The sequence below is a fragment of the Ammospiza caudacuta genome, chromosome 6 (genome assembly GCF_027887145.1).
Source record: "Ammospiza caudacuta isolate bAmmCau1 chromosome 6, bAmmCau1.pri, whole genome shotgun sequence".
In the NCBI taxonomy this organism is placed as follows: domain Eukaryota; kingdom Metazoa; phylum Chordata; class Aves; order Passeriformes; family Passerellidae; genus Ammospiza; species Ammospiza caudacuta.
This window is the reverse complement of record NC_080598.1, coordinates 42,880,459-42,893,330: the sequence shown is the minus strand read 5'-3', so window position 1 is coordinate 42,893,330 and position 12,872 is coordinate 42,880,459. Positions and strand designations below refer to the sequence as shown.

Genomic DNA, 12,872 nt, shown 5'->3' with positions numbered 1-12,872 from the left:
TGAGACGGAGATCTGTGCTCTGTGTGTACAAGCACAGGTTGATGTGTTGTCCTCTCCTCTTGTATGCCACTGCCCTAAGCACAGATCCTTCCCTGCCAGGTAGGACCCTGTACTGGGGAGTGTGGGGAGCAGGAGAGGGGCAGAGGAGGCATTGCTGTGGTTGGTGGGGGGTTGAACCTCGGTGGGGTGGTCACAGTGTGTGACTGACAGCTCATTGTGTGACTGACAGAGCCCACTGTGTGACAGACAGCCCATTGCTGACTGACAGCCCACTGTGTGACTGACAGCCCACTGTGTGACTGACAGAGCCCACTGTGTGACAGACAGCCCATTGCTGACTGACAGCCCACTGTGTGACAGACAGCCCATTGCTGACTGACAGCCCATTGTGTGACTGACAGCCCACTGTGTGACTGACAGCCCATTGCTGACTGACAGCCCATTGTGTGACTGACACCCCATTGCTGACTGACAGCCCACTGTGTGAGTGACACCCCATTGTGTGACTGACAGCCCATTGTGTGACTAACAGCCCATTGCTGACTGACAGCCCACTGTGTGACTGACAGCGCACTGTGTGACTGACAGCCCATTGTGTGACTGACAGCCCATTGTGTGACTGACAGCCCACTGTGTGACTGACAGCCCATTGTGTGACAGACAGCCCATTGCTGACTGACAGCCCACTTTGTGACTGACAGCCCATTGCTGACTGACAGCCCAGCTCTGGCTGTGCCAGCAGCTTGTGCCAGGGCTTGTGGTGGAGCACAGGCTGCGGCCATGGCGTGATGGCTGCAGTGAGATGGTGACACTGATGGTGACCTGCGTGTGATGGCAGCTGTTAGGATGCTTCTGCATGTGTCTCTAATCACTAAGGTGTGAGACTGCCTGTGTGACTGCATTTGGCAGCAGTGCTGTGCCTGTTGATTGTGCTGCTCAGCACCAGCCCCTCCATGCAGCAGGGAAGCCAACTGAGGCAGTTTTGTCACTGTTCCAGCCCAAAGGAGTGTGCAGCTGAGCACCACAGGCCATCCTGGGCAGTTCTGACAGAGAGGTGGTTCCTTGCCTGGTCTCCCTCACCACTGAAATCCCAGTTTTAGTCTATGGAGTGTTCAAGATATGGCCCAAATGTGGCATTTGTAATCAAGTAACCTGGCATGGTTCCTCTGTTGGCTCCACTTGGAGCTCAGAGCAGTTGCAGGCTGCATTTTTATTTTTGGCTTTGGCCTGCACTTCAGCTCTGGAGACAAGCAGATTGCAGACAGCTCTTTATCACATTTGGCATTTGGAAATCATTATTCTGGCCGTTTAATGGATCAGCACTAAGGTCTGATGGATGCACAGTCTGCAGCTCCTAGTGACCACCTGATGCCATGTCCTTGAGCAGGGCATGTTTCTGCAGCCTCACTGGGCCAGGCAGGTGCTGTTCCCATGCTTGGAGAGTTGGACTTCTTCCAGGGAGTCAGTTGCTCACTGCCTAATACATGAGAGCAAAGAAGAGCATTCAACAGAGTGGCAGGTGGCATGTGTGGCACATGTGGAAAAGGAAGGGCATTTAATGTCAGCAGAGAGCTGTGTGGAGGCATGTGAGCAGCCACTTTGGCTAAGGAGAAAATTGGATCCCAAGAGACTGGTTGAAAAGGACTTGTTAGTTGTCTGTGGGCTTAGAGGGGTTCAGTTACGTATGTGGTGTCTGGCAACTCCTGAACAGATAAAATTAGAGTTCACAGCCCTCTGTCTCTCTGTTCTCACACAGTACATGGCAGGCTGGGAGCCAGCTAGGATGGCTCTGCAGCACTGGCACTGCTTTGGGGGCCAGAAGAAGGTAGATGCCAAGGTGGTGGTGATGGAGTCTGAGCTTGGTGGCATGAAGCAGACAGCTGGTGATTCTGCTGCCCCATGGACTTGCACATCTACTACATCAACTGCTGCTACAGTTTGTAGTGAGAGATTCAGAGAAATCTTGGCCAGCCACTCGCACATATGTCAAGTGGAGCTGGAGTTACCCCTGCAACATGGCACAGGTGAGAGCCCAAAATAAGAGCCATGTGGGCTCTATGAGAGCCTCTTCATCACTGTGGTAAAGGATAGGGCTGGCACCTGGGTGCTGGATTGACATGACTCTTGGCATGTGCCAGTGACAGAGTGTAATGTGCATCAGGGAGCCTGACACATGTTCTTGGCCCTGCAGCCCCACTTTGTGGGTGCTGTTTGTGCCCTCCCACACAAAGGGTGTCATCAGTGACACTCTGCCAACAGCAGCTCTAGAGGTCTTGGAGGGGAAGAAAGATTTTAATGACTTGCACCTTGATGTCCCTGCGATGGTCCAGGTGCCAGTGTCTCGTGTCCTGTTTTGCATGGCATCTGGCTGTAGATGTCTGTGGACCTGGCCCAAAGGCACCAAGCAGTCATTCTTGTGGCCTTCATGGTACATAGATTCTGCTTGGCTCTCCCAGGAAGGTCTTATTCCTGTGGAGGCTGGCAACTGCTTCTCCTGTGCAGGAGAACTTCCCTTGCCTTCCATCAAATGCTGGGGAGCATGAGCTTCAGACTTCAGGGACTCCTCATTTCAATGGTAGGTACCAGGGCTGAAGACACCAGCAGGAGGGACAGCAGGCAGGTTTCAGTGGTATTTCTGCTGCTCTGGAGATAATAAACTGAGCCAGGATTTATGGACCTAATGTGGGTGAAGTCAGGTACCTTGTACAGTGTGGTTTTCCCCCTCCTCCCAGAGTCTTAACAGAGCTGTCTTCCTTGTCATGTTTGTGAGCTAATTGATAATAAACTGGAGTGATCTCTAAGCAATGCCTCTCCTGTGCCTGAGCCCTGAATCCTTTCTGCCTGCTGAGGAACCTATTTGGAATCCAAGAAAGGGGAAGTTTCTGGTTTGCAGTCAATTTACTGCTTTCCAAGGCTGGCTGCTTCTCTTTCCCCCATAGACACAGATGCTGGTGTTAAGGCTGCCCATTCTTCTGTTATGCTTTAGTGGAAAATCAGCAACTGCTGAGCATTACAAAGGGGGAAGTGAATCACTGATTTTGGTCCCTGTGGCCCCAAGCAGGGAGGGCATCTTGCCAGAGGGACAGGCAGATGGACAAGACAGACACCAAATATATTGTTCAGCATTTAAAATCCAGGGGAGAACCTGCCTGTTGCCCTGGCAGGTTATCAGGGATTGAGCATGACTCAGTCCCTGTCCTGGCTGAGCCCACTCATGTGGAGATGCACATGCAGGCTGCAGTCTGGAGTAACTGGGGTGCACTGACCATGGACTCTGCTCCCAGCCCACGGGCAGCACATCTTCTTTCTGGGTACCTGGAGGCAGCAACTGCATCCCAAGCAGCAAGCTGGTTATATTTGGAGAGATGGAGCTTGTTGGGCCCTGATATGGGGTTTTCTAGACCCTGGGAAGATATTTTCTTCTCTGATATCTGCTTATCTTCAGATTGGTTTTGGCCAGTGCTATTGTTGCCCTTCTGAGAATTGCCCCTTAGGTCTCAATAGTCTCTGTCATCTTTCCCTGATCTTCAGCATGAACATCAGAAGATTTGTTTCCAGCTGGAAGAGTAAATTTCCAATCCTCATCTCCTCTGTCCGTTCCTTGTCTGGGGTTAGTGCCCCTCCCTGCTGACCACACTGCCCAGGACTCACTCTCTCCACAGTGCCTCAAGCCATCCACCCTGCTGTGGTCTGTCAGGCTTTGGCTGGGGAGAGGGTGAGGCAGGCTGGATGAAAAACCAGTAATACTCTTGTGGTACTTGGCTCGGCATTTCTTTTACACAAATAGAAAAAAGCCCCACCGTTTCCCAGCTCACTAGCACTCTGGCCAAAGTCAACAGCTGGATGAAGAGCAGCCGATAGAAGCTAAATCCAGGAAAGACTGAGGTGTTGCTGCTGGGGAGAGGGAAGTGCTTTGAAGAGTTTGCCACCTTTGCCTCTAGCTCCAAGGAGGATGCCTGGTGTTAAGTCACTAAGAGAACAGTTTGCCCACCTGTACTCCCTCTGGCTTTTGCTTACCCAGAGAATCGTGATCACCAGGAGTGATCAGAGATTTGCAAATAGTTTCTATATACAGTGGGTTAGGAAAATAATATTGTTTTCCAGATACCTCAGTCTCAGTGATTTAGACTTGGTTATTGTGACTCTGCGTATCTAATCTTGAAATTGCAGGCTTTAAAAAAACCCTGTTGTTGATTCAGAAAACAGAAGTCCTCCTATCCATCTGTGCAGTTTCTGGGAGTCTGCCAGCTCAGCCCTCAGTGGAGTGACAGGAAATCACTCACCTGCTCTGTTCAGAGAAAGGGCACCTTGTAGGTTCATCTGGGACTGGCAGCAGAGCCATGATATCCAGAGCATACAATATTTTTGTACCTTCTCTACCCTGCTAAGACTGAAGTAAATATAGAGCAGGGTTCAAGTGGTACCAAAATTCATTGAAAATAAAGTGTTTACACACAAAAATGCTGTGGTGATGTGTGGGATTGCTTGGTGAATGAAATACAAGTGTTATTTGGGTCCTGCAGGGATATGTAGCACAAGAATGTAGGGGACCAGACCTCCCTTAGTTCTCTTGACTTCTACCATGTGTCCTCAGGCTTACAGAGGATCCAGGCCATTGACCTGCACCTCAGAATAGGGCAGCTAAAAGTGCTTGTTGGATAGTTTTGACCTGTTGCAGATGTGGGTCAATCTGTCTGCACAGCTTCCTCCCATCCCAAATCTCTTAATTCTGATAAGCACCCAATACCTATAGGTGTTTCCATGGGAAGGTGACTGAGGTCTCTCAGCTGGACCTTTCAGCTGGTAGAAATCAGCAGGAGTGCTCACATCCATGCTCCTGGAAGGAGAACTCTGCTCCCTCTGCCTTCCCTCCTTGCCCCATGTTCTGTCCTGGATCACTGCCACCGTGAGCTCCAGAGGTGGGTGCTACAGGACAGCCCAGAAGGAGAGGGGTCCTCGGAGTCTGCATGCTGATTTTGCCCTACAGGCTGTCCCTGACACAGAGAAAGTTGTCAGCAGCTCTGATGGAAGAAGAGCAGGCAGTTGTCTGTAAAAGGAGAGACCACTACCTCTTTGCAGAGATGTGTGCTGGCCACGTGCCTGGCTGAAGGAGTGGAAGTGAGTGATACCATGTTGGGGGAGGCTGTAAGACTGAATGAATATGAGGCCCTGGGACTTTTAGTGACTGGAACGTAGTGCTTGAAGTGTCAAACTCCTCTGCCTGTTCATTGCCTCTTCTCAAGCAGGTGAAGGCATGGAGTGTGGCAACACAAGCTCCACACTGCTGATTTGGAGCTACCCCATCTGTTTCCCATCCTCACCCTTCCCCCTAGGACAGCCACACCACTGAGAGAACCTGTGGCAGTGCAAATCCCTGGGAACTGGCCAAGCTCTGGCCCTATGTTTATTAGGATCCATGAAGTGGAAAGGGATTGCTAATGGCTTCTGATCAGATCTGTACTGCTGTGGTGAGCTCAGGTGTATTTCCTGAGACACTTCAAGCAAGCCAGTCCCTGTCTGCCCAGCATGGACTGATTCTGAAGGTTTGGACGGGAAAAAACACTGTTTTGTTTTCCCTGACCATGAGCCAGCTGCTCAGCACGACAAATTGAGATGGAAGGATGCCTTTTGCCATTGACTTCTGTAGCTCAGGCTTGAATGGTATTACTCAACTCAGTCCACAAATCCCAGAGCTCATCCGCCTAGAATAGAACCAAATAAACAAATTAATTCAAAGCAAATCTGACCCCCCCACACCTCCTCCCTGCTTCAACTCACACTGGAATGCTTTGCCAATGAGATCTCAGTAGGATGACTTTTCCTCAAGTGTTGCAAACCATAATGTTCCTACTCTATTTTTCCTTTGTGAAGTTGGCACTGCCCCTTGTAGTAAGGTCATGTAATCCCTCTTTCTTTGGAACTGAAATGCTAATGATTATTTTATTTAAAACCCTTCTCATGTTGTTGTTATGGGGTTTTGTGGGTTTTGTTACAAAATTTGGTAATCCTGGGAATGACAAGAGATGTTCCTAAAGACAAAGGGTGAAGTTCCCTCAGGCAGGCAGTGCGTAGAGCCCAGCCAAGCTCTGCTACTTGCACACAGCATGCTCCCTTTTCTCAAGGGTAGACGTGATGTGAGGGTTTTCAGGCAGAAGAGCTGATATTTTCCTCTGTTATGCTACCTGTCACCTTCACTCAGTGACTCTTCAGATGCCAGGGCCGGCACTAGGACAGTCACTGTGTTTGGGGGAATGCACTTCTTTTCCTCAGGGTGCTTCCATCTCTGCAGGAAAAGACCTTGGAATCCCAGACATGTTCACCCATATGACTGTGCTTGTGATCTCTTACTGGAAATCAGAGAACAAATGTACCTGAGCTTCCAAGGTCTGGTAGCTCCTCCCTAGCCTCCCTAGAGTTCCATACGGCTTTTCCTTTGTCACTAACAAAATTAGCAGTAGCACACCAGGTGACAAAGCAGTACATCAGAAATTCCTTTTCTGGCTGCAGGGCTGAATTAGTAGCTCAGAAATGTGTGGGCAGGCCATGCCTGGCTGCCTTGGCCATCTGGGGTGGGTGGTACTCTGCAGAATCTCAGGGGAGCTTCTGAAAGGGACTGAGGCAGAACTGAAATAAGGTTCACTTCTCTTTAATTATTCTGGCTAGCCTTGCTGATTATTGAAAAACAAGCGCTATTTACTGTCCTCATCTCAGTTTAAATCTTGATTTTAGCAAGACAAGAAATATTTTTGTCAGCACACTCTCCTCTGCTGAAGGGATGTATTGGGAGTTTGGGAATCCACCACTGAGGTTTTTGCAGAAGGAAGAGATCTATACTGCTGTATGTAGGCCTGCTTTCTAGTAAGGAATCATTTGGCTTCAGTTTGCAGATGTTGTCAGCTCTTTACACTTGGTATTTTGTTCCTGTGGATAAACCTGTGCCCTCTAATCAGAGCACCTTTTCTTTATTCTAAATTGAAGAGATTGAATACTTTATGTTTCTTACAGAAAGGCATTTTCACTAGTCCCCCAATTATTTCCATCATGTTTTTTCCTGTATTCTCTCCATATTTTTCACATCCCTTAGAAGATGTGACATATTTTACATCACAGGTAGGGTGATATTATAGCATGTATACACCCTCCTGTGATGAGGACGTGTAGGGAGGCAAAAATACCTCCCTGTTCCTGCAGTGTTTCAATGTCCTAATGTCAGAGCATTGAACTGACAGTTCATATTTAATTGCTTGTCATTAGCCCTGAAATCTTCTCTGAATTGCTGTTTTCCAGGATCATCTCCAACTATCTGCAGCTGCTGCCTGCATTCCTTCTTCCTAGAAGTGTAATCCTGCATTTGGCTCTATTAAAATCCCATGTTGCTTGGATGTATTTACCCTCCACAGAGATCCAAACTGCTCTGTGTGATTGCTCTGTTCTCATCACAATACACCACATTGCAAATTTTTGTGTCAGCAGCACACATTATCAATGTGGATTGTATGTTTATTTAGAAATAAAAATATTTATTTCCAGATGAAATTCTTGAATCATGCCAGGCCTCATACTGATCACCCTGGAACCCATCTAATTCCCTCCCCAGTGACAACTACTTCTTGTGTTCTGTTTCACAGCCAGTTTGTTATTAATTTTGCATGTGCCTGATTGACATCGTACTGCCTGTTTATTTTTTTATGGAAATAGCATAGGCTCTCAGATGGTTGGTGTGCATGTGTCTAATTCTATCAAATTATGAAAATGGACTCCTTTGACAAGAGTGGTTCTTCACAGACCTCCTTGACTCCACATCAGTTTGTATTCCTTTTGTTTAGTTCCCAGATAATTGACCTGTGTGTCATCTTTTCCATTGTTCAGGGCTGATTTTGGGCTTGCTGGCTGACAGTTACCTTGTGTGTTGTTCTTGACCTGCTGGAATACCAGCACAGCATGAGCTCCCTTTCCATCTCCCCAGATCTTATTGTTATTCCAAGCCATCCAAGGAATGTCTGCAAGGCAGAGCTGCTGTCAGCCAATTCTCATTGAATCACCCAGACCTGTTTGGTTTAGAAATTTGCCTTTCCTGTAGACACTGTAACACATCTCCTCTGCTGACTGTGACAGGGAAGATAGTAAAAACCACAGAATGGGAAAGGCCTCTCTGGGCACTTCAGTGGGAAGTGCCACTCTTTGCCTCAGCCACCTTTGTCAGAGATGGAGGTGTTGGACAGGGTACGCAGAAGAGTTGTCAGTACTGAAGTTCAGTTAGAGAGGCATCCAAGGCTGGAACTTTCAAAGAAACCCAAGGAGCATGTGGGCAGCCAACTTGTTTTGGCCATTGGCTGTACCAAGCCTTTTTCCTTGCAGGTAGTGCAGGTGAGAGTGAGATGATTTTGTTGGAAAGCAGAGTACCCTCTTGGAGGCTTAGTGCTGCAGTCAGTAAAAGGAAATGGGAGCAAATGCAGTAGATCAAGATCTTTAACACAAAGAGCTCTGCCTTGTGGCCTACATGGCTTTGTAAATGAGTGTGTATGAGATTGACCTTGAGAGCTGGATGGCTTCTCTGTGCTTAGTCCCCCGAGAGTACCAAAAGCCATCAATGCAGTTAGTGCAGAAAGTTGTAACTGCTCTTACAGACTTCTTGGTCATTCTCTCGTTTGTGACTCTCAGGGGCCAAGTTTTGTGTATTTGCTTGGTCTGGCCTCTTCTCTGACTGTCTTACTGTTTTTAGTGCTTGTTTGGGGCTGGGAAGGCAGGTCCTGAGAAAACTTCCACCATAAGAACATGTGTATTTGGAGCTGCTTACATTTGCTATGGTCAAGGAACAAACTTGAGTGTGACGGGCAGGTAGAGGTTCTTCAAGGCAGCCAAAGCATCCCTGTGGAAGGACAGCCTGATGTGATGGTACAGAGGGGGTGTCTTGGTGAATGGCGTGTCCTGCCAGGCTCAGGCAATGGGGCATGGTTCCTAGAGGGGAACAGTGTGCCATGGTGGTGACTGAAAGTAGGGGAGGAGTGGGATCCTGCACAGGTGGATGAATCTCTGTGTCCAGGTGGCAGCTCAGGCAGCTTGGCAGTGGAGGTTGTTGTTACATTGGTGGACAGGCACTGTGGGTTAGTGCAGTCACCTGTGAGGCATATTGGTCCATTTTTTCTCTTCCACAGGATTCAGAGCAGAATTGGCTCTCCTGTCTCCCCTCAGCACACAGTGTCCTCAAGGACTGTGCGGCGTTACCCAGCCAACAATGGCCAGCTCACCTCTAATGCACTCCCCAACGGGAATGGACATGAGCAGAGCAGACCTGGCCCACACGCTGTTTCCCAGGAGCACACCTTGTCTGCCAAAGGTAAGATCTGTAGGGCTGTCACTCCTTTGGGTCTTCTTGTTGGGGTCATGGAAAGGGCAACAGTTTAACTGGGGATTCCCAAGAAACCATGGATTCCCAGGACTGTGCTGCTCAGTGGAATGAAAAGGGAAGGTCAGCATGGGCATTGCTGGGCTTGGCAAAGCAAGGGGCTCTAGTGAAGGAGGACACATCAGGGGAGCAAAATGCTGATGGCTTGAAACAGGAGCCAGGGCTTTTGCCAATTGCATCTCAGAGATGTTGAACATCACCCCAGCCCCGAAGAGGAATTGCCTCAGTGTGTAGGAATGGTGTCTCCCAGCTTACTCCTCAGTCTGAGCAGCTCTCAAGGTCAGATTGTGCAGCCACCATCTATTTCTTCCCTTTGGCTGCTGCCTTGATGCCTTCTGACATGAGCAGGGATTAGGCCAGGCTGCTGGGACATGCAGATGCTGAGCCCAATGCTTTCCCAGCTAGGACAGATGCCAGTTGTCTTCTGCAGCTTGGTTCCCTCCTGAAGCTATGGTTCCCCAAGGAGGCACCTCAGCCCCTGTGAGTAGGGCCATGAACCCAGCTGAAGCTGTAATCTGAAAGTGGGGATTGAAACAGGGAGTGGGGTGAGCACAGCAAAGACAGCACATGACTGTCCCATTGGGGTGGGATGGAAGGCTCTGGTGTCAAGCCAGATGGATAAACAACAGTTCTGTCTGTTGACCATTTTCCACAAGTCCCAAAGAGCTCTGAGTGTGATTTCCCATCATATGGGAGGATGGTGAGGGAGCAGAAGAGGACCATAGATACCTGCAAGAGTTCAGGGGACACTTGTAGGGTGACAATGGTTTTCTTAAGACCTGATGCTCTCTCTTCTGAATGACAGTGTGTTTATGTGGGAAGACTTCCAGTGGTTTAAGAGCAGCCAGTCTTCTGAGTACTGATGTGGCTGGAGAAAGAATATTGCCTGAAGTGCCATTGTTCGTGTGTTGACCAACTCTTACAGCTGCTGGAGCAGAAAACAGGGTGGCGTGAGCAGGGGCAAGGAGAGGCAGAATCACAGAATTGCAGAGTCAGCTAGTGGAGAGTTGGAAAAGATTTTTAAGATCATCAAGTCAAATCAATGATGTAACACTACCCTGTCAGCTAGGCCATGGCACTAGTGCCACATCCAGTCTTTTCTTAAACACCTCCAGGGATGGTGACTCCACCACCTTGGGGAGGGACATAAATCCCTCTTTGCATTGGGAATGCTTTGGAGCTTGAGCTGTGAATGACAACTTGAGCTGCAAATAACAGCTCCCTTGGCCTAGAGATGCTGTTTCCACTTAGCACTCTTTTTCTTTCATAGGGGCCAACCTGACAGAGAAGATTAGGAAGATAAAAATTGTCTTCACACCCACCATCTGCAAACAGACGTGCCAGAGTGGGCGCTGCTACAACAGCTGCGAGAAAGGAGACACCACCACTCTCTACAGCCAAGGGGGGCAGGACCACGATCCCAAATCTGGCTTCCGCATCTGTGAGCACCCCCATGTCCTCCACATATTTTCTTGCCTGTCTCCCCACTCTATCTTCCTGCTTTTCCTGACTCTACAGACTAAGGGCTTGGGCTGCTGTAGGGAGAGGAAGCAATGGCTACTCTCAGTGCCTTCGAAGGTCTTTTCTGGGGTGTTTGGAGCTTACTCTCTCTCTGGGGGAGGAAGAGAGACTTTGCCTCATTGCTCTCTTTCCTGAGCAAGCAGATCCTGTTTCCATCTCACCCTGGGTAGAGGGGATGTATGTGTTTGAGTCAGGCCTGCAGCCAAGCCTCACCACCTCCTTCTTCTCAGAGCCAGCTCACTGCTTTAGTTGGCATCCAGTCTTGGGGCTGACTTTCATCACCTAATTTCCTCCTGTTCTCTCCTTTCACTCACATGGCAGCCAGTAGAGCTGGCTGCAGGTTGCAAACTGTTCTTATAAACAGGGCTTGCTGAAATCACTGCTCACCCTTCAGAGCCACTGGGATTGCTCATCAAGTCACTGGGATATCCAGCTGTGGGTTGGTCACATTGTCTTGGAGCAAGCTGGTGGGAGAAACGTGCTGGACTTGTTGGGACTTGTCCTTTGAGTGCCTCTGTATCACTCAAATTCTTCTACTCAGAGAATGAAAAGTCTTGCTGTTGTGGACACTGATGGAAGATTGTGTTCACAGAAATTTCTGCCCAGGTCCCAGTTCAAACATGTGTCTCCTCCCCTTAAACTGGGTGCTGGGCTTGAGCATATGAGCTTGAAACAGGATGGGTGTTCATCCCCTGGGATGAACCTGACAAGCCATCCAGGAATGTGGAGCAGCAGTGTCTCATCTCATACTGAAATGAGTCAGGATAATCTGTCAAGGCATCCCATGTGTTGCTTGAGTTTAGTTCACATTGAGAACTGCTCTGGGTTGCTCCAAGCATGATGAGGTCAGAAAGGACATGACTTTGGTTTCATCTGTGAATGCTTTTTCTGAGCCTGTGCGGATGAATTGCTCCTGATTATTTTGCCCCACTCCACACTTCTCCCACATGAACTGCTGGCAGGGCCAGGGCTGGATGTGAGACAGGCTCTGAGGATGTGGCTCTCTGCCTGTTCTGTCTGCCTCTCCCATCCTGCTGAGTTCCATTCTGGGCTAGGAGTAAAAACCCTAGCCAAGGTGGGGAGGGGGCAATGCAGAAGGGAAGAAATTGGGCAGACTTGGCTACATATGGCTGCCATGGCCTCTGACCCACTCCAAGAGATCCTGCTGTGTCAGCAACACCACCTTGGCAGCTCCCCAGGACATGGGTTCCCCAGCCTGGCTGTGGCCTCAGAGCCCAAGGGAGGGTTCATCTTCTTCAAGCCATGCCTCCAGTTGTGAGCAGAGCTTGGGGAAGATGGTGTTGCCAAGCAGGCACCTGAGCCTGCCTCCAGGCTGCAAGTGCTGACCCCAGCCCAGTGCTGGGCCTGGTCCTTGGGACATCATGGGGTTAGTGCTGTCCAGGTGCAGCTGCCTGGTGTCCCCCAGCTGCCCTTGGCTAGAGCCAGTGTCTCAGTTTTTCCTCTAAGCAGACCTCTCTTTGCCTTGCAGACTTCTGTCAGATCCCCTGCCTGAATGGAGGGCGCTGTGTGGGCCGCGATGAATGCTGGTGCCCCTCCAACTCCACGGGGAAGTTTTGCCACCTGCCAGCTCCCTCTTTGGAAAAGAAGCAAGGAGGAAGAGGCCCAAAGACCCCAACTGACAGCTCCATGAGGCACTCCACATACACCCTGCCCTTGTCCAACCAGCTTGGTGAGCATGGCCAATGGCTCCATTTTTCTCCTACTTGTGTGCTCCTCAGAGCTTTTCTAAGAGGCCTGAGGAAGCCACTACCTCCTTATGCATGTAGTTTCAGGCCAGGTTGTTAGACAGGAGGTTTCCCTAGTTTCTTGTGGAGATTTTGGTAGGTTTGTCCTCTTTTTAGACCAGAGAAATATTTTCTCTTAGATGCAGTCTTCCTCTAGATTTCCTGGCGGGCTCAGTCTACCTCTCCTCCCGTTTGACTTT

At 49.4% G+C, this 12,872-nt stretch overlaps 1 protein-coding gene across 3 annotated transcripts in view; it reads left to right on the top strand.

The window, feature by feature from the left end:
• LTBP2 (latent transforming growth factor beta binding protein 2) overlaps nt 1–12,872 on the top strand; it is a 70,940-nt gene that overhangs the window by 23,584 nt on the left and 34,484 nt on the right. For all 3 annotated transcript variants that reach the window (XM_058807199.1, XM_058807198.1, XM_058807196.1), the window contains 3 exons: nt 9,156–9,337; nt 10,677–10,847; nt 12,417–12,617. In XM_058807199.1, the coding sequence (XP_058663182.1) occupies nt 9,156–9,337; nt 10,677–10,847; nt 12,417–12,617 (554 nt within the window). The remainder of the gene's footprint in view (nt 1–9,155; nt 9,338–10,676; nt 10,848–12,416; nt 12,618–12,872) is intronic.